The following is a 19,488-nucleotide window of genomic DNA, read 5'->3' on the forward strand; positions in this document are numbered from 1 at the left end:
TTAGAGATTTAAAAAATTTAAAAATTGTGTGTGTGTGTGTGTGTGTGTGTGTGTGTGTGTGTGTGTGTGTGTGTGCCTATGGATGGGTATACGGATATGAGCACAGTTGCCCTTGGAGGCTAGAACAAGGTGTGGGATGCCCGGGAGCTAGATTTACAGACCATGGTGAGCTGTCTGGTGTGGGTGCAGGGAACTGACCTTGGGCTAATGGCTGGGTCATCCTTTCAGCCATTTTAAAGAATGTAATGAACACTCCTGCTCAGACCAGGAAAGAGTCCTTCCCTGACCTCTGAGTCATTTGTCCTCATTTCTTTTTTTTTTCCCCCACACAGGGTAACATTGCCAAAAGTTTTATATTGATTATTCTCTTGTATTTCTTCATATCTTTTTCTTCTTGTTTATATATTTTCAAAAATAGTATCTATTTACTTGTACCCACGTTTCAAGTCAAAACAAATGGAGCTGTACTTTGAAAAGACTTGGTTCTTGCCCTGAATTGATTTAAGAGTCACCATATGATGTGTACAGCAGTCATAGCGTATTTGTGTGGGGGCACAGTGTTTCCCTGGGTGAATATCTGTGCGGAAGAATATTTGTGTTATTTCTGGTGTTTAGCCCTAGAGGGCTGCCACAGATGACCTTGGCTACACCATCTGGTGCCTGTGTGCATGAGCTCTGGGTTAGGTTTTTCTTAAGTGTCTCGCCGTGTAGCCAGGCTAGACTCGTACTCAAGGCAACCTTCCTGCCTTAGCCTCCTGAACGCTGGGACTATAGGCATGCGACATCCCGTCCGGCTTTGTGGTGTTTTCCCTAACGCCCTATCTTGTTCAGCTTTTGCTTTCAGATCTCCAGCCTACCTAAAACTCATTCTTGTTATGACCTCCTATTGTTTTAAGAGGCTCTTCATTTGTGTCCCCAACTGTCCCAGCACCATTTGTGAAAAAGAATGTCCTCTTGTATGGCTGGCTGTATCCTAAGACTTGCATCTCTATCTTGCCATTTCTGGGCTCGAGGTTCTACTTCAGTTTTCTTTTTGGCTGTCTTTGCTCAACAATGTTTTAATGACTTTGGTTTCTTAAAACTTCGTATCTGGTAGGGCAAGTCCTGATCTCATCCATCCTGTGGCTCTTCTCTGACTTGGGTTTGGTTTGGTTTATTTTCAGTTTTGTTTTTGGGCATTAGGGAAAGGGAAATGAGCTGCCTGGAACATTCCAGTTCACACCATCCGGTCATTATTGGTCTGCACAAGGCTTCATTTCTGGTTTTATTTATCTGTTACTCCATCTCATCTCTACCTCTACCTCCCCTCCCACTCCTCAGGGTGCTGTCTAATCTCAGCCCTAGCCCTAGTGTTAGGGACGGAACCTAGGACTTCCCAAATGCAAGGCACTGAGTCGAGTTGCACACCCTCCTACTCTTTCTCAATGTGTATCCACCTTTCCCTCTGAGACAGAGGGAACTCACCTAGCAGGCTAGCCTGACTGGTCAGTAAACCTCAGGGATCTGCCACCTCCCCAACACTCACACTACAAACACAGATCACCATGTCAGGCTTTGTATTATGTGGGTTTTGGGGGTCAGAGTCAGGCCCTTGCCTTTCTTACTGAGTTATCCCCCTAACTCCCTTCTTTGTTCTGTTTAAAACTCCTTATAACAGTCTTGTACACACTTATTAAACCTCATAATTCTATTTGATTCTGAATGCCATCATAGCCTTGTGTTTTCAAATTGGTTATTGATAGACAGAGGAATGGTTTTGAGTTTTATAAGTTGATCTGTGTCCAGCAGACTTGCTCACCTCTGTTACTAGTCCTAAAGTGCACACAGTGCTGATTTGGACTTTCAATGAGGATGATTTTTTCCAATGCTAACAGTGATAGGACTCTGTTGTCCACTAACTATCTAGCTATCTAAAGGAACCATATACAGTAGGATCCTCTGGACCTTCAGAAAATCTCTACCCACCCCCCATTTCTGCAGATACTGGGATGTGAAAACTGGAGCTTGCGTACGAAATTTCTATGGTCACCAGGGAACAATCACTTGCCTGGATTTATATAAGAACAGGCTTGTATCTGGAGCAAAAGATGGACAGGTGAAAGGTGAGAAATCTGACTTAATTTTCTTTCTTCCTTCCCTCCCTTTCTTTTTTTCCCTCCTCTCCACCTTTGCACAGGGTCTCCTGATATGCATAGCCTGGGCTGCTTTGAACTTGGGATCCTCCTATGGCAGCCTCCAGGGTTCTGGAATTTCAGGCACATCCACACCACTCAGCTTGTACTTCACTCATTTCTATAACTAGTCCTTATATATTTGTCTATCTATTCATACATCTGTCTATCTATCCATCCAATAATACTTCAGAATCCCCTGCCTAGGGAATGGCACCACCCATAGTGGGTAGATCATCTCACCTTAATTAAAGTAATTAAGATAATCCCCAAAAGACATGTTTGGAGGCCCCTCATCAAGGTGATTCTAGATTTTGTCAGGTTGATAATTAATATTTAACACTACCATCACAACCACTGGGACAAAAAATTAGCCACATAACTACAAAGAGAAGAAGTAGGGATTTGAATTGAAGACTGTCTGGCTCTCAGTCATGTGCTTCTAACCGCATGCAGTGTTCAAAAGGAACATAAGAGTAAATTAGGAAAAGCTCCATCAGCAGGACGCCTCTTGGGTGTGATCTTAAGGATGAATAGTTCCATAGGCAGATACTGGGAGATGTTCCAAGCAGAGTGAACAAGGACAGACAGTCGTGTGTGAAGATGAAGCAGACTGTCCTGAGTACCTCCCATTGTCTATTGTGGCTGGACTGCTGTGTGCGGTATTGGACAGTCTTCTAAGCTTGTTTGGGGACCAGTTATAGAGAGCTTTCTGCATCACGATGCAAAACTGAACCTTAAAGCCACAGGTGTGTTTTCACCTGTGGACCCGACATAATCTGCACTGTAGACAAGAACTCAGATGAGTTTGGGAGACCCTGGAAGAGGGCGACTATGTGGAGATGGGGGACAAACGAAGACACCTTGCACCCTAGAAAACTGCCAGGGTGCCTTCAAAATACTTGAGAACCAATAAGCATGAGAAAACTTATGTGGATGTAGCTTCATATTCAATGGCCCAAGTGAGAGACTTCCAGAGGGGAAATGGCCAGGACTTTCTCATCAACTGAATCTAAAAAGAAGGCTATAAAAGCAAGTAATAACGCCATTAGAAAAAAAAAAAAAAAACAAACCCAGGCTGCCAGGCATCTAAAAATACAATTCATGGGAATACCAAAGACTTGTAGAGGGAGAAAAAAGTAAGGGGAAACAGAGAGGAGGTCATGGGTTCAGTTTTAGACTTGTCAAGTATGGCAGGCAGGGCAATGCCCAAGCAAAAATGTTTACACCCTAACGCTTGGAGCTGGTGGTGATCCTATCTTGTACTAGGCTGTGATCCCCCTAGATGATATCTTTCTTTCTTTCTTTCTTTCTTTTTTTTTTTTTTTTTTTTTTTTTTTTTGGTTTTTCGAGACAGGGTGCTTTGTACCTTTCCTGGAACTCACTTGGTAGACCAGGCTGGCCTCGAACTCACAGAGATCCGCCTGGCTCTGCCTCCCGAGTGCTGGGCTTAAAGGTGTGCACCACCACCGCCCGTGATCCCCCTATAAGCTCATGTGTTGGAAGCTTGGTCACCACTGTGGCAAGTGGAAGTGACATAGGAACTGATTGGGAAGTTTTGGGGCCAACTTGGGACACTGCCCACAGAAAGGATTATGGAATCCAGTGGCTCTCTGGCATCCAGTTCTGCAATGTTCCTACACACACGCACACGCACTGGCACATGCGCACCTCTACCATGATGTGATACAGCCAAGAGAGCCCTCCACAGAGCTGAGCTGATGCTAGTTGGCACCATGCCCTGGAACCTTCAAGCCTTTGAGCTGAGTAAAGTCTTCTCTTTGTAAATACATACGTCAGGTATTTTGTTAAAGCAATGGCATATAGACTAAAATGTCTTGGGAAGCAAAAAAGGATTTTTTTTTTTTTCAGATATGATTAGGTGAATGACCTTAGGATGTGGAGATGATTCTAGATTATTGACAGTGGGTCGATGAATTCACGTGGAAAGCACACATACAGTGTGAGGGCTCACCTCACAGAAATGACCAGCAGAATCAGAGGCCCCGGATGCCTGGGTTTTAGTTCTCAGCTCTCCCGCTCAGTCCTTTTCTAACTTGAAGTTCCTGAACTCTAGGCCTCCGTTTCTTCAGCTGCACAGGGTGGAGTAGAGACAGTGTTTTGCCTGTGACGGTGAGAGCACGCGGCAGACACTTTCTTTCCCTGCTCATTGTGAACGCTCTGCCGTCTCAGATACGCCATCCCTCTTAGGTGACTTGTTCTTCCACTTCAGGACAGAAGCACCTCTGGGGGCTGGTGAAGTAGGGCTTTCAGCATCCATCCCGGGACTTGTGGTCCCCACCTGAAGCATCTGGTAGCTCTATTTGCTCCCATCCCCACCCCCTCCCATCCCCACCTAACCCCGGCTCTAACACAGTCTGCGGAGGAGTAGCAGCAAACCCACCCTTATCTGTGAAAATGATGCCCCAGAACCCCAGGGTCCCAGTCAGAAATACCTAGAAAAGATGACAACTCGCCTTCTATTGATGGAAGGTGTGGGCCAGGAAGAGAGCACCTGGCAAGGGCCATGACACTAGGCATGCCCTGGTTTTCATGAACCACGTTCAGCAGCAAGCACAATTCAGGCTTATCGCACATCGGTTTCCCAGCATGGCAGTTATAAGGTAAAGTTCCAGGGTCAGAGCGAAGGCCTTCCGCATTGCTGGTTTTCCCAAGGGTCTGTTGTCAGGGGACTGTGTGCCATTGCTGGTGAGTCTGGAGGGGTTCCAGCCAGGTGAGGGGTTCTGGGGAAGATTCAGTAAGCTAAGCTTTATAAGAACTTTATAAGAATATAAGCAGAACTTCACTGTTAACCCTCTCCCCTTCAGAATGGGACATAGACACAGGGAAGTGCCTGAAGACATTCAAACACAAAGATCCCATCTTGGCCGCCAAGATCAGCGAGAGCTACATCGTGAGCAGCTGTGAGCGAGGCACGGTCAAGGTGTGGCATATTGCCACAGCTCAGCTGCTAAAGGTGAGTCGGCAGTGAGCAGGGACATCGGTGAAGAGTTACAGCCCGCAACCGGGGAATCCCAGAACCACTCAAGGAAGGGTCTCCAAAGACATTCAGGGTAGGCCAGGATCCTAGGTTCCACCCCCACATCATGCTCCACATTATTAAACAGTGGGTGGATGAAGGCTGCCTAGGAAGGATATGAGCCCCAGGGCCTTGTAACAGAGGCAGAGGTAAAGTACCCTTTCCTCTTCTGGAATATCCTGCCCTGACCTGAGGGGTGGTCAGGGGGTGAATACATTTTTTCCCCCAATAAATTAAAATTATTTTCTCTTTTTCTAAGGAAGCTCCACCACCAATTATATCAGCAAAAAAATTCAGTGTTGGAAAAGTAATTTTTGTCTTTACTAATGATAAGAGAACACCCGACATCCTGAAAGCCGTTAGAGGCTGCCTTAGTCCACGCTTGGTTATTCTAATATAGAAGTTTACTTAGCTCCTAGTTCCGGAGGCTGAGAAGTCCAAGAGCAGTGCTATCATCTGGCAAAGGCCTTTGTGATGGGCCATGCCACGGTGGAGAGCATCGAGACAGCGCGTGGCCGAGAGCACTGCTCTTATAATCAAATCTCTTCTGGGACAAGCTACAAGTCTGAGGGTTCAACTTCCAACACCTGAATTCTGTGGGGTGCACCCAAACTCCAGCATGTGTCCACGAACATTCTTGCTGGATTTGGACGCCTGGGTTTAGTGGGTACCGGGCAAGATCTGGCTTGTGCCAGGACCACAGGACCACAGTGAAACGTAGGATGTTTCCACCTCAGTCCTGTCATTGTGGTTGAGCCTCGGCTGCAGGCACAAGAATGCCCACCTCTACCCTCTGAGTCGTGGTGAAGAGCTGAGGATGGCGGCAGAAAAGAGGGACTTCAGGCCTCTCTGTGCTCCGGGGAGACGGCGCCTGCCTCAGCCACTGACCCACCAGGACAAGAACTTACCTTACTCACATTTCTCCTGAGTGGGAAAGAGCCTGCTGCCGAGAGGGAGGCCCAGACTTCTCTGGTCTTAGAGGAGAAGTTAAGTCAGCCGAGGGATATGCTAAGTGAGGGGCAGTCACGGAGGCGTGGTGAGGGTCTGAAAGTGGTGGCATTTTTTTTTTTTCTTGCAGACTCTCACTGGGCACGAGGGAGCTGTGAAATGCCTGTTCTTTAACCAATGGCATCTCGTCTCCGGAGGTGCTGATGGCCTGGTCATGGCCTGGAGCATGGTGGGAAAGTATGAGCGGTGCCTGATGGCCTTCAAGCATCCTAGGTAGGTGCTGGGGAGTGGGGTGGAGACTGGAGCCTTCCCTCCTTTTCCTAGGACTGTGGAGACTACGGTCTTCAGTGGATGGGTCCCTCTGTGTACTGCTGCTCTCCTGGCCCTTCTTTTCCTCATTTCACTCTGTTTTCTTCCCATCTGTTACCATTTCTACCACCATCCTTCCTTCCGGACAGCCTTTCCCACCCTAGCTTGTTTCTCCTGAGAAATAATAGCACCAGATACACATTTTGAGAAGTTGTTGGGGAAAATAGGGTGGAGTGAGAGTAGGTCCTCCTATGTAGCCCAGGCCGGCTTTGAACTTGTGAGCTTGCTTTGGCCTACCGACTGCTGCGATTACAGAGAACACGTGACACACGGTAGAATCACATCTGTTAGCTATCTGGCGCACTGATGGATTGTCCCAATAATGCCAACTCTAAACTTAGAATTCCCGAACTTGGCCTTTCTGCCAGGAAATGTGCTCACAAAACCTTAAAATGGTCCACGTGTCAGAGTTTTAAAAATAACAAAAGACATTTTAAAAGTTTATACTTCAAAGTCTATGGACTAAGTTTTTATCCAGGATTGCAAATGGTTTTGTTTTCCATTCCAGTTCCAATTCAGTGCTGATGGCTGCTTGGCACCTATTAAGAAGTTTTCTGAGGTCACAGATGGACTCACTTGGAAAGGCTATTGTGGCCAATTAACGATTCTGCTTTGCCTATGGTTTTATAGACTACACAGATAATGCTTTTCACCCTCAATGAATTAAAGTGCTAGGAAACACAGTACTGTATTACTTGATTAAAAGAGCAAATGGATTCCCTAGAGGGATCTATCTGAGGATAGTTGTTCAATAAGTCAGGCTCTAGATTTCCTGATATTCCTCATACACTGGCCTTGTGAGAGGTGTGCAAGATATGTGTATACATGGGTATGCTCTTTGTGGTACACGATGAGTATGTTATTAGCAGGTGAGTGCCAGGAAATACCTATGCTCAGTGAATTGACCTAATCCCCAGGGAACTGTGAGCAAGCCTTTCTGTGTAGCACCTAGACAATCAAATTGCTACTTCAAGGAGAAAGTCAGCTTTATGATGTCTCCTGAAAACGATTAACTATATGTTTTTTTTTTTTTTACAGCCTTCTAAACAGCATTCAGTAAGACTTAGTGACTGGCAAATAATAGTTTCAGTAAACCTGACAGTTTGGTTGTCATCTCGTTAACCCATGGGCCTTCTGTCTGCTAGCAGACAACTTCAGATAGCACCGCTCTTGCTGGACATACCATTCACATGTGTTATTTAAAAAATTTAAGTTAGATTTACTCATTTTATTTTATGTGTGTTTTGTTTGCATATAAGTATGTTCACCATGTGAACTTGGTGCTTGGGGAGGTCAGAAAAGGGTGTTGGATCCCCTAGAACTGGAGTTATAAGTAATCACATGTAAAGCATAATGTGTGTGCTGGGAACCAAGCCCAATTCTCTGCAAGGGCAACAAGTCCTCTTCCTCATTGAACCACCTCTCCAGCCTCATACTGGTTCTTGATACCTGGCTTGGACACAGAAAAACCATAGCTACCTGGAGGATGTGACTAACACTTTTGTTTGGTGGCCCCTCCAACCCTCTGTAATGGTGTTAGCTAGATACAAGTGCTCAAAAATATTTGATTGGCAGCGAGCATTCATTCAGAGATTGCTTTTCTGGAGAGTTCTAGTGATTGGATTGATACTCATCTTTTGAATATGGTAGACAGTTACTATGTTAGGGTCTGCAGATCACCCTACAAAAGACCACCACTCACATATACAAAAGCAAGAGTGTTTATTTCTCAGAGAAGAATTCCTGCATGCCGGGGTCAGCCACACAACACAATGGTGATGACTCCCAGAGAAGCTCACAGGCTTCTTTTACAGACAACCAGGAGGGGATAGGTCATCCTAAACAGGACTGGCCAAACAAGCAGCAGCCATACTAACATGTTTCTGATTGGCTGGGGCTGTAAGTGCTAAATCATGTCTGGTAGGCAACATCTCCCTCACCTGCCTAATCAGAAACAGAAACTGAGACATAAACAGAAACTAAAACTTAACTGAAACTCAGGCCTAGTAGGGGCTGGGTCAGGAGATGCCCACCATGGTGCTACCATGGCCTCTCAACTATCTGGGAGAGGAGCTAGAGAAGGCATCTCCTTTTTGAGTTCAATTATGTTTTCAACTAAACTTATGATTTTTGATTACAGTGTGGGAGAAGAATATGGGAGAAGAAATCTGAGCATGGAGAGTTGTTTTGACAAATGGTGATCTTATTCTCTGTTTTTTTTCTTTTTAATAATCTTCAATATTTTTTTCCACAACTCATACCATAATTAACTTTTTGCAATTTATATTTGAGACATAGTTTTCATGATGTAAAACTCACTACATTAATATGTAGCAGTTTATAGTATATTCACAATGTTGTACAGCTGTTACCATTATCTACCCATAGAACTTTCCATCTGTCAACAGGAATGTCCCCTAGTTCCTTCCTGACATTAGTTTCTTGAACCTTCTCTCTTCTTTTATTTCCTTTTCAGTGCTAGGAGTTGAGCAGGGCCCATAGCCCAGGCAAGCACCCCGGGCCACACCCATATCCTTTCTTCTCTTATTTTCTTGTCAGTTTAGTAAAGTCTCATTGTTGACCGTCTATCAAGGTCTGTTGCTCTTTTCAAAGGATTAGCTTTTGGTTTCATGATTTGCTCTATTTCTTTAATTCTCAACCTAATTAACTTATGCTATCAGGTTTTACGATTTCTTGCCTTCTGCTTGATTTTGATTTGTTTTTCCTTCTTCTAGTTTTAAGGTAAAGGGGACGATTACTGATTGGAGAAATGTACACATTCGTAGCATAAAATTTCCCCCAGCATTATTTTACCTGTTTTGTTTTTAAGACAGGGTCTTGTTCTGTAGCTCAGGCTGCCCCCAGACTCAAAGTCTACTACTACTTCAGCCTCCTGAGTGTTGAGATCACAGGTATGCTTTGACATGCTGTATTTTCATTTTCATTCACCTGCAAAATATTTTCTTATTTCCTTTCTGATATCTCCTTTGACCTGTCTTAGTTCGCTCTTCCACCTGCATAGAACATCAAGGGCAGGAGCTCGAGGCTCTCCAGACCTTTTCTGAGCAGGAGCTGGACAGTGTGGACGTTAGATTCTGGGGGATATGCTGGAGATTTTTGAGGCCCCTGGACCGCTCCTTCCCTGGCATTTCCTGACTTTTTAGTTAGTGCATCATTTGCCCCAGTGGCTTTCTAGTTCCTCAGGTAGCAAGAGCCCAGTTATCCACATGAGACTTTCTAGCAAATGCCCCTCGGGGAGCAGATCCAGCACTGAAAGAATTCTTGGTAACGAAGACAAAGCTTGAGAGTCTTCCAAGAACCCTTGGACAGTCCACATAACTCATCACTAACACAACCTGTCTGCTTCTTTCTTGTGCCAAGAATGTGGCTATTTTTCCCCCCTCACTACCACTCAAGCGAAGAATGGACTAGAGTCAGTTAACATGGCCCAAACCACGCTACTCTTATCTACTCTAAGACCACTTTTCCGTGTCGAAATGCTCCTTAGGCTGCCGCAAACTTTCTGCACTTTCCCCATGACCCTGAAAGAGTGGATTCTGACAGTTTTTTTCAGTTTGTGTTGCTGTTCCAGAAGGGTGGAATTTTGTAGTTTCCATCTCCACCCTCTTCACTGATGTTACTCTCTGAGTAAAGGTCAGAAAGAGCAAAGCAGAAGACATCCTCTGGGCAGATAAAACCCGAAAGGAGTCTGAGCTAGCCTGAGACCTGTAACCACCACTGAGTCAGGTACTGGGCAAACTTAAAAAAAGAAATCAGCTAATTAAATTGTTGCAGAAATTTTATGAGGTAGAAATGACAGTTCCTTTCAATGGGGTGTGAGGTGTGTATGGGGGGCGGGTGGAGGTGAGGGAAGACTGGGAGGCTGAGGTGCTTCCTCAGTGATGTGCATTAAGGATGTGGTGGCGTCAGGTTTCATGGTAGATGTCTGACTCTGAAGCCTATGTGTAATCATAGGCTTTACTGGCACAGGTTGAACTACCGAATGTCACAGGAACCTGGGGGGAAGTGTAGGTCCAGCTCAACAAAGTCAAGAAAGACAGCAAGGCAAACCCTTTTGCATAGGACATCTCTGTCCCAGTGCTGGGTAACTGCAGGGGCAGACTAAGAGGTGCCTAAGCTATCGAAGCACTGGGACTTCATTGGATGTTTAACTATTTGAATAAAAGCCTAGTTTGATATCTTCCACCTCCACCTAAGGAGGAATCCAAGCCACACAGGCCTCATGGCTGTTTTTAGATATCCTGAGCATGTATCTGCTTTCTGAGGTCTTTGCTGTTTCTTTTTTTGATAGTTGTTAGGTCGCTGAAGAATCTTCACCTGGCCCTGAGATCAACCAAAGTTGAAGTCCAATAGGGTAGACTTCATTCTTTTAACATTTCTGTAGCAATGACCATACTCTGAAGATGTAAGTCACCTTTAGAATAACTATATATTTAAGACCTGCTACAGGCTAGGTACTGTGCTATGTGTTGAACATTTGGCGATAAATATGTCGTGAGTTGTTCCCAAGAGAATCTGTCAGTGTATGTGAAGTGTGTATACATATGTAGTGGGGAGGAAATGGAGAGAACTCTGTTTTGTTTTGTTTTTTCTTCTTGTTGTTGTTCAACAAAGTGCCAGATGAATTAGGCCTTGGCTGGTGATTTCTCATTGCTCAAATGAACCACCCAAAGCTGGATGGGCTGTAAAGAAAAGAGTCTTATTTAGCTCACAGTTTTGGATGCTCAAAGACCAGGCAGCCCTGTCTGTCCAGCCTGTGGTGAGGGCCACGTTGGTGGCATCTCAACATAGTGGCGACCCAGGAAGGACTGAGTGTGTGAAGTGGCCTTGCTTTCTAACAATGCCTTCCTCAGTTACTAACTGGAGATGTGTACAAACTGCCAGCTACGTCATCTTGCTGAGAGTGGGGCCTCCTGTGATTTAACTAAGTCGTGCCTCTTCAAAGTTTTTCTTAACATGGCTACCCCAGAGACCAATGTTCCAGCACATGAACCATGTGGGGATACACACGACCCATACCTAAGCCATAGCAGATATAGGTGGGTAGATCATAACCAACAGGCTTGCTTTGCATGCAAGATCTAGCAAAGTTGATGTGATTACATTCAACTAATCAATGCCATCAATGAAAAAGGTATTGTATTTGTCAGAACTGAATAAACCAACTTGAACCCTGTAGTTGGGGAAAGACTGGTTTGGAGGCCTCTCTCTGGGTTTTCCCCTGGTTTCCTCCTTGCCTATTGACCATCACCAAAACACACAAATCTCATTCCAACGAACCTATAATTTTCTTTAAGGACATTCTTTTTTTGGAAGGAATGAAAGTCACTCATTAAACAGTGTCACCAAAAAAGAGAGTCTATACATTTAAGACATCTGTTCATATAAAACTAATCCTTAGCCTTACACTGTTCTTTCTTACATAACAACACTGTTCTAAACTGGATCAAAAACCAACTCTCAGTATAAATAAGTAGCTAAGACTCAAATTGCATGAAAAAAATAAATGGCCATCTGATGTATCAACCCTCTCTCTCCAACTTCCCCCTTACAAGCCTGAAGCAGTGTCCTTTCTCCTTGGCTGACTTGCAGCCTGGGACTAAATTGCAAACAGCTGCAGGGTGGGGATGGGATGGCTGATGGTTAAGGATTTAAATCTAGAATTATAAAAGATGGAAACAGTATCTCAAAGACAGACAAGGCTCCTATCTCCCAACTGCACACAAAACACTAGAGATCACGAGCAAATCCCAGAGTCTTCCAGACGGTGGGTACTGCCTGTTTGTTGCTCTGTTCCCTTCCAGGGAGGTGCTGCAGGTGTCTCTTCTGTACCTCCGTGTCATCAGTGCCTGTGGAGATGGCAAGATCCGCATCTACAACTTCCTCAATGGGAACTGTCTGAAGGTGATAAAAGTCGATGCCAGAGGTGACCCCGTGCTATCCTTCTTTTATCAGGGCAACAGGTGGGTGGTAGGTAGGTGTGGAGGGTGGAACCATGAACAATTCTATGTGATTTGCTTTTTCCTCCCCTGGGACTCTGGATTCACTGGTATAGCACATGCTTCCCTCCAGCTTGGCTGAAGGAAGTATCTCTGGTGGGACTAACTGGCCTTTGCCCCAGACTTAGTGATGAGGGCACAATTAGAGCTGTGTTTACTCTTAAGGGTGTCATGATGCCCAGCTTGGATGATCTCCTTTGGGTTTGAGTAAACAGAAACCTGGTGGAGATTTCTTAACAGAATCTGACTCCTCAGACTCCATTTCAGCATTTCCAGCCCAAACAAGATGCTTTTCTAGAGTTTACACTACAAGTTAAAGTCTTAAAATTACAGTATTTAAGGAGGGAGCACACCTGCACACACCTACACACCTGCACACACCTGCACACGCACACTTCAGTTTCTTCGTATAGTTTCAAGAAATCTAGACACACAAAGAGGAAAGCAGCTTACTTTGCACAAATGAAAAAAAAAGTGAAAGAAATGAGTGGGAGATGGGAAGTGTGCTGGGGGTGGAAAATATGAGTTCCAAACCTTTGTCCCCTGGGGAGTGAGAGTGAGGATTAGAGGCAACAGAAATCACTATGCTTTATAAAATGTCTCCATTATGTCCAGAGGTCCTAGAGGGTGCTGTAAAGCCAGTGGGGCTTTGTGTGGGAGCTCAGCAGAGCAAAGGAGACTTCCCTATTGACAGTTTTTATTCCAAGGATAAAAACAGAAACACTGAGTCTAGACACTAAGCTTAAAAAGAAGAGTGAATTTCCAGACATCTCCCTGCAGAGTACCTAAGCTTTTGTTTGTCTTGGGCATCCTAGGTATTTGGCACTCCAGAATTAGCAATTCACCGAAAAGGTATTCCACCCTGAGCAGTGAAGCCATCAGAACACATGTGTCCCTTTCATGATTAATTCACAAAGAAAAGACTCACAAAACTACCACCCTGAACCAGTCCATTCCTATGGTTTTTGCCTGGCCCCAGCTCCCCGAGCCTAGGGATCGGGTAGAACACAACTGCAATGTATGTTTTAGTGGCCTCCATGCTCCTCTTGTGGACACTCTCATTTTGGTTCCAGGATGGTGGTCCAGACGGACAGCAATATCCTCATGTTCCAGTTTGAAAACGTAAAGTGGCAGTACAGCATGGACAAAAACAAAGCAAAGAAGAGTAAGGATAAGGAGGAGGAGAGGGAAGAGACCAGCAATGGGGATGGGCATTCCAAGTCCAGCATTCAGGTTCAGAGCCTGAGAGATTCTGTGTCCAGTAAACAGACTATGGGCCAGGAATTCTTATCAAATAAACCTCAGAAGTCTCAAGTTCATCCGAAGCCAAACAAGAAGGTCTCTTCAGGTAAAACATCAAGATCATTATGATTTCAGTGACAATCAGTGGGGATGAGCTCTCTCTCTCTCTCTCTCTCTCTCTCTCTCTCTCTCTCTCTCTCTCTCCTCTCTCTCTCTCTCTCTCTCTCTCTCTCTCTCTCTCTCTCTCTGTCTCTCTCTCTGTGTGTGTGTGTGTGTGTGTGTGTGTTGATAGAGTCAGGGAGGGGGGAACTATTATGGATATTATGGACATTTAATTAAGCTATTACTTATTATGTCCTCAGGGGAGACACAAAGTTACTATACACAGGAAACTGTTCTATACAGAATGTGTTATCATTAGACTCCTGAGAGAGAATCCGTGCACCTGAAGATGTTAATTATAAGGCAGGTGTGTGTGTGTGTGTGTGTGTGTGTGTGTGTGTGTGTGTAGTTATGTAAGTGGGGGTCTGTACATGGTGCCATGTTATTTATGACATCTAAAAAGCAAATCATACTAGCAAGACTCCTTCATGCTACCTGTCTCTGTGGCATGAAGCTGGACTCAGTATCTACAGAGAACAACAACAGGTCATCTTCAAGAGCATCACACTTCAAATGACCAGTTAATTCTGGAGAAACTGTGAGTTTCAGATGCTTAAAGCTTATATTCTGTAGGAAGGATCTGTGGAAGGGGAGCCATGATGAAACCGAGATCTTGGAGCCAGGCTGCTTAGTGCCAGCGACAAGGATCATACAGTGGTATCTTGAGTAAAAACCAGTTGAATTATTGCTGTATTCCCCACTACTCAGGTCTAATCAAATTACCTACTTACTGTGGTTTCTTCTTTGGTCTTAACCTAATCATGTTAATAGAGATTTATGACCAAGGAAAACCAAAGACACCCCAGAGGGAAGGCAGGAAGAGAGCTGGTGATGTTGGAGAAGATGGGCTAGAGAATCTGGAAGCAAAATCTGCAGGTGAAGAGAAGATGAATAGTGATATTTTACTTTGAAGAAGAGCTAAGGTCTCTCCTGCCCCCAATCTCTCTCCTTGTTTTTCAGCCTAAACTTCTGCTTCTTTGGGAGTGGTGCAGTTATGCTTTCTGCAAAGAAGAACTGGCTTCCCACTGGTTCCTACTAAGAGGGATCAGTTTCTTGTCTCTTCCCTAACTTAACTCAAGGCTATGGAGTGGAAGCCTTTCTAAGCGCCTCACCTGTTTCTTGTCTCTGCCTCCCAACTGGCTCCCTCTTGCATTGTGTCATTTGGATTAATGGGCACATCAGAAGAAGGAAGAGGGGGTCAGGCTGGTTGGAGGGGATTTCTCGAGAGAAGAGAGAGATTGGAGTGTGTGTGGAGAGGTGTGTGTGTGTGTGGGGGGGTGAGTGTGTATGGGTGATGTGTGTGAGACAAGCAGATGAGGGAGAGAGTGATAGGAATGAGATTTTAAGAAGTACTTTTAGATATCATGGCTGGGATGCCTCTGATGGTTTGAAAGGCATTGGAAAACTTTTCAAATGTTTTTTTTTTTAAATATTTTTTGACTAGTAGTAATGTTCCCTTGGAAAAAAATCCCCACAGACTGGTTTCAAAGTGAGTCAAACAATTAAGATTTAATGGTCTACCCTAAACATGGGCATCTTACATTTGTGCATATACACAGTTGTACCTACAGAATGGAGTCCTAGGAATAAAACTGCTGAGCTAAAGGGCAAATACACTTAAAAACTAGAGAGTTATTGTCATGGTTGAACTTAAAAAAAACTGCAGAATCAATTTATACTCCCATTAACACTGTGAGTGCCCTTACCACATGCAAGCCAGCTCTGGGCATTGCCTATCTCCTCCTGTTTATGTGGTGAATAAAAATGGTATTTGCGTTTCCTTAAGGTTCATTATTAACAAATAAAATGTCCATCAGAGTGGACAATGGTAAATAGTAAACCCAACCTGCCACTATCGATATTATATAACAGCCAAGATTCATACCATGAAGATCTGTATGTGTATTAAATTACAGATCTAAGATATATTACCATACCAAAAAAAAATCAGAAAACCCTACCACAACAAAATCCCCAGAATAATGAAAAAAAAAAATTTCCATGTTTCCTGAACTTAGAAGGAGAAGGGAAGATTCTGACAGCCGAATTATCTCAGTGTTTTATGTTTTTATAAAACACTGTTTAATTAGCAAAGCAAAGATCAGGAACACTTGAAGTTTCACACTACCCTCATCTGTCCTTTTTGGGACACCATTCAATGGCCAAAGGAAATTACATGCATAATACCTGGTTGCTGTTCCTTTCATGGCAGAACTCTGGGTTTGGATTGTTGAAAGGCTTCAGACAGGCAACTGATTTCTCCTTCTCTTGACTCAGTTATTTTTGAAAACAAGGGGCTTGTTTTTCTGGAGGGACTAAAAAAAGGCAAAATGAGAATGACATAAGAGATCTGGGGCTGGAGAGATGGCTCAACAGTCAAGAGCACTGGCTGCTCTTCCAGAGGTCCTGAGTTCAATTCCCAGCAACCACATAATGGCTCACAGTCATCTCTAGTGCAATCTGATGCCCTCTTTTAGCATAAAGTCATAGGGCACTCATATATATAAAATAAATAAATACATCTTTAAAAACAAACAAAAAAAAAGCCCAAATGTTTAAGAAAAAAAAAAGAGAGATCTACATGGATCCAAGAGGACATCTTTGTTAACTGGATGGTCTTAGATACCTCAACTATAAAGTGGTTTGTAGAAAGGATTCTGTTGTTCTGGTGAACATTTCCGATTCATAACTATTGGTCAGAACATTTTGGCGACTCCTCTTTAGAAATCTAGTTTTAGCCATGCTATGATACATTGCATTAGGCAGGAGTGACGTTCTTAGGATCTAGGCCTGATTCTGGGAAACATAACTGAAGCTGGTTAATTAAATGAGAACTGATCTTTGCAGTATGATTATTGATGACAATGGGGGTATGCTATAAATCTGCAAGACCTATTTTATGGGAGTCATGAATGAGATGCGAGAGTCATTCTCACAGGAATTTTTGAACATGTGTGGAACATTAGAATTGCATAGGCTGTCTTCAAAATATGACACCCTACACAAATATGAGTATGGTCATTAGAAACAAGCCCTTTCTGCTGTCGTCATTTCTGATGTCACCTGGCATGTTTGTTGGCATGCCTTTTGGGCAACAAAACCTCCGTGTGCCTAGCAGTTAGAACGGCTTCGGCTTTTCTGTACAGATAGTCTCTATTTCCCATGGAATGCTGATGTGCCTTTGTTTTCTTTCTGAAGAAGCAGATGATGGGCCAACTCCTGGAGGTCAAATCAGTCATCCAAAGAAAAAGTTCTGGAAAGTCCCTATGACACCTGACCGATTCCTTCTGACTGTCAATTCTCTGCAGCAAGCCCACAATTCTGAAGAGTTTGCCTATCCCCACCGGCCCCGAACTCCAGTCATTGATGCCTGGGGGCCTTCCATTCCATATCCAAGGAAAGTCCTAAGTTTCAAAGGAAAATCAGCTCAACATGCAGTTGATCAGCTGCGATCCAGCAACCTTTCCACCGATGTGAAACAAACCAATATTCCCCTTGAAATTCAGAAACTGCAGCCCAACTTGAAAAAATCCTTGCACAGTCCCAGAGTCCAGTCCACCATACCTGAGCCCATACTTATCCGTTCCAGAGTCTCTGATAGCCCAAGGGGCGAGGAGCACTTGACCAGCTCAATTGATGGGGCAAAGCGCCGCGTTGGCCCCCTGACCAGCATGCAGGTCATTAAACCAAACCGAATGCTCGCTCCTCGGGGTGGCACAGCCACCCTGTCTCTCAAGAAAGAACGGCCACGTTTCTACACAACCCTGGATCCTCTTAGAATGAACACCGGGTTCATGCTGTTGACTGTGAAGGAGGAGAAAGAATATGGAGAAGCCAAGATGAAGGAATATCAAGCTAGTGAATCCACTAAAGTAGTCGACCCAGGTAAAGCCAGCAAAGCTGCGTGGATTCGTAAGATCAAAGGCCTGCCTATTGATAATTTCATGAAGCAAGGGAAAACAGCGGCTCCCGAACTTGGACAAAATGTGTTTATCTAACAAGGCTTGGGAAATTATAGCACCATTACACCAAACAGAAAACCAAGTGAGCGTTGGTGTCTAGACTTTTCTTTTGTCTTTTTTTTTTTTTTTTTTTTTTTTTTTTTTTTTGAGATTTCTTTGGCAATTCACACGAACCTTTCTAGGAATCAAAGAGCACATAGATTACACTAAGACAGGAGGAGATAGGGAGAGAGTGCCATCTACCTTCTACTTAGTGAGATGAAGGCAAGTTCACTGGTGCGTGTCTGTGTGGGGAGGTCCTCATTGTCAGGTAGATGCCATTCATCACTACCAGTTTAGGATCATCATAGCTTCCAGAAACTTTTAAGTGAATATCAGGATAATATAAAGAAATTTCCTGGTATTTTTGCATAGAATGAAGCTCAGTTCTGGTAAAGAGGGTGGTGAGCCCAAAAGGTTGAGTTGTATTTAGAAGACTGTATTTGATTTTACTGGTCGGAACAAACTTCATCCGATGAAAATGAAGCATATTCATATTTGATACAAAAAGAGCCACTAATATCAAGTATATCAAGGCTCCTATTTAAATACTTAGGGGTTGGTGTCAGGGACAAAATAGGTAATTTTGAAGAGTAGCTCACCAGCAAGGATATAGCTCACTGACAGTCTCAGGACCTATATAAAGAGTATAGTCCCTACACAGAGCCATTCAGACCTTCTCCTTCATTAAGACCCAGCTCTTGGGAGGCTAAGGCAGGAGTTCTGAGCACCTAAGTCAGTTGGTACTATGAGGCAACACCCTGTTTCAAAAGCAAGCAAAGACCTCCCCACCCCATCTTCCAAAAAGGAAAAAAGTTCCCCAAACAGGTCAGAAATTCACTTTCCTGTCAAATGTTCTAAATTTAAAAAATACGGTAACAAATTCAAATTGCATTCATATAAAAAGTGAAAACGACCAAAAGATAAAACACACAACCCCACAATACAGGGCGGGCCACCAAAAACATGCTCCAAGAGGTTTAGGACATAGGTCGTCTGTCCAGCAAGCTTTCTCTGCTTGGGGAATTATGTCTCTGTTTCTTCACTATTCTGACAGTAGGTTTGAAATGGTGCTGGCAAAGAGCCAGGTAAAATCTGGGTTTCAGTGAATACAGTTCCTTCAGTTCAGAAAAGGTGGGGATGGACACTGCATCAATCTTCCAAGTCTGACATAAGTCGAGCAAACAGAAGACTTCTATCTTAATATATCTAAGTTTCAAAGACGGCTTTAAATTCTCTGAATTTTAGATCTAGGCAGGATCACACTATCACCAGGTGACTTAAAACAGTAATAAAAACAACGCCTGCCACTTTATTAACTGCTCTGGAAAGCCATCACTATCCTTCCCATTTTACAACCGAGGAAAGATGTACACAGAGATTGGTTATATAATCGACACGTAGGGGCAGACGCGGAAACCCAAGTGCCTGAGTCCTAGGGCGCACGGGACCAGCCTCTGCCTTTACAGCACTACACTCACTGCTTAGTTAGTCCTCTGGCCTTTTACTTACCCCCCCCCCCTTTTTTTTAAACT

At 44.0% G+C, this 19,488-nt stretch overlaps 1 protein-coding gene across 1 annotated transcript in view; it reads left to right on the forward strand.

The window, feature by feature from the left end:
• Positions 1–18,000, forward strand: part of Cdrt1 (CMT1A duplicated region transcript 1) — a 31,270-nt gene extending 13,270 nt beyond the window's left edge. The window contains exons 8-13 of the mRNA XM_028869331.2: positions 1,981–2,102; positions 5,000–5,148; positions 6,290–6,432; positions 12,354–12,512; positions 13,622–13,896; positions 17,151–18,000. Of these exons, the coding sequence (XP_028725164.1) occupies positions 1,981–2,102; positions 5,000–5,148; positions 6,290–6,432; positions 12,354–12,512; positions 13,622–13,896; positions 17,151–17,950 (1,648 nt within the window). The 3' untranslated portion in view covers positions 17,951–18,000. The remainder of the gene's footprint in view (positions 1–1,980; positions 2,103–4,999; positions 5,149–6,289; positions 6,433–12,353; positions 12,513–13,621; positions 13,897–17,150) is intronic.
• Positions 18,001–19,488: the final 1,488 nt, after the last annotated feature.

This window comes from Peromyscus leucopus, chromosome 8b (genome assembly GCF_004664715.2).
Source record: "Peromyscus leucopus breed LL Stock chromosome 8b, UCI_PerLeu_2.1, whole genome shotgun sequence".
NCBI lineage: Eukaryota > Metazoa > Chordata > Mammalia > Rodentia > Cricetidae > Peromyscus > Peromyscus leucopus.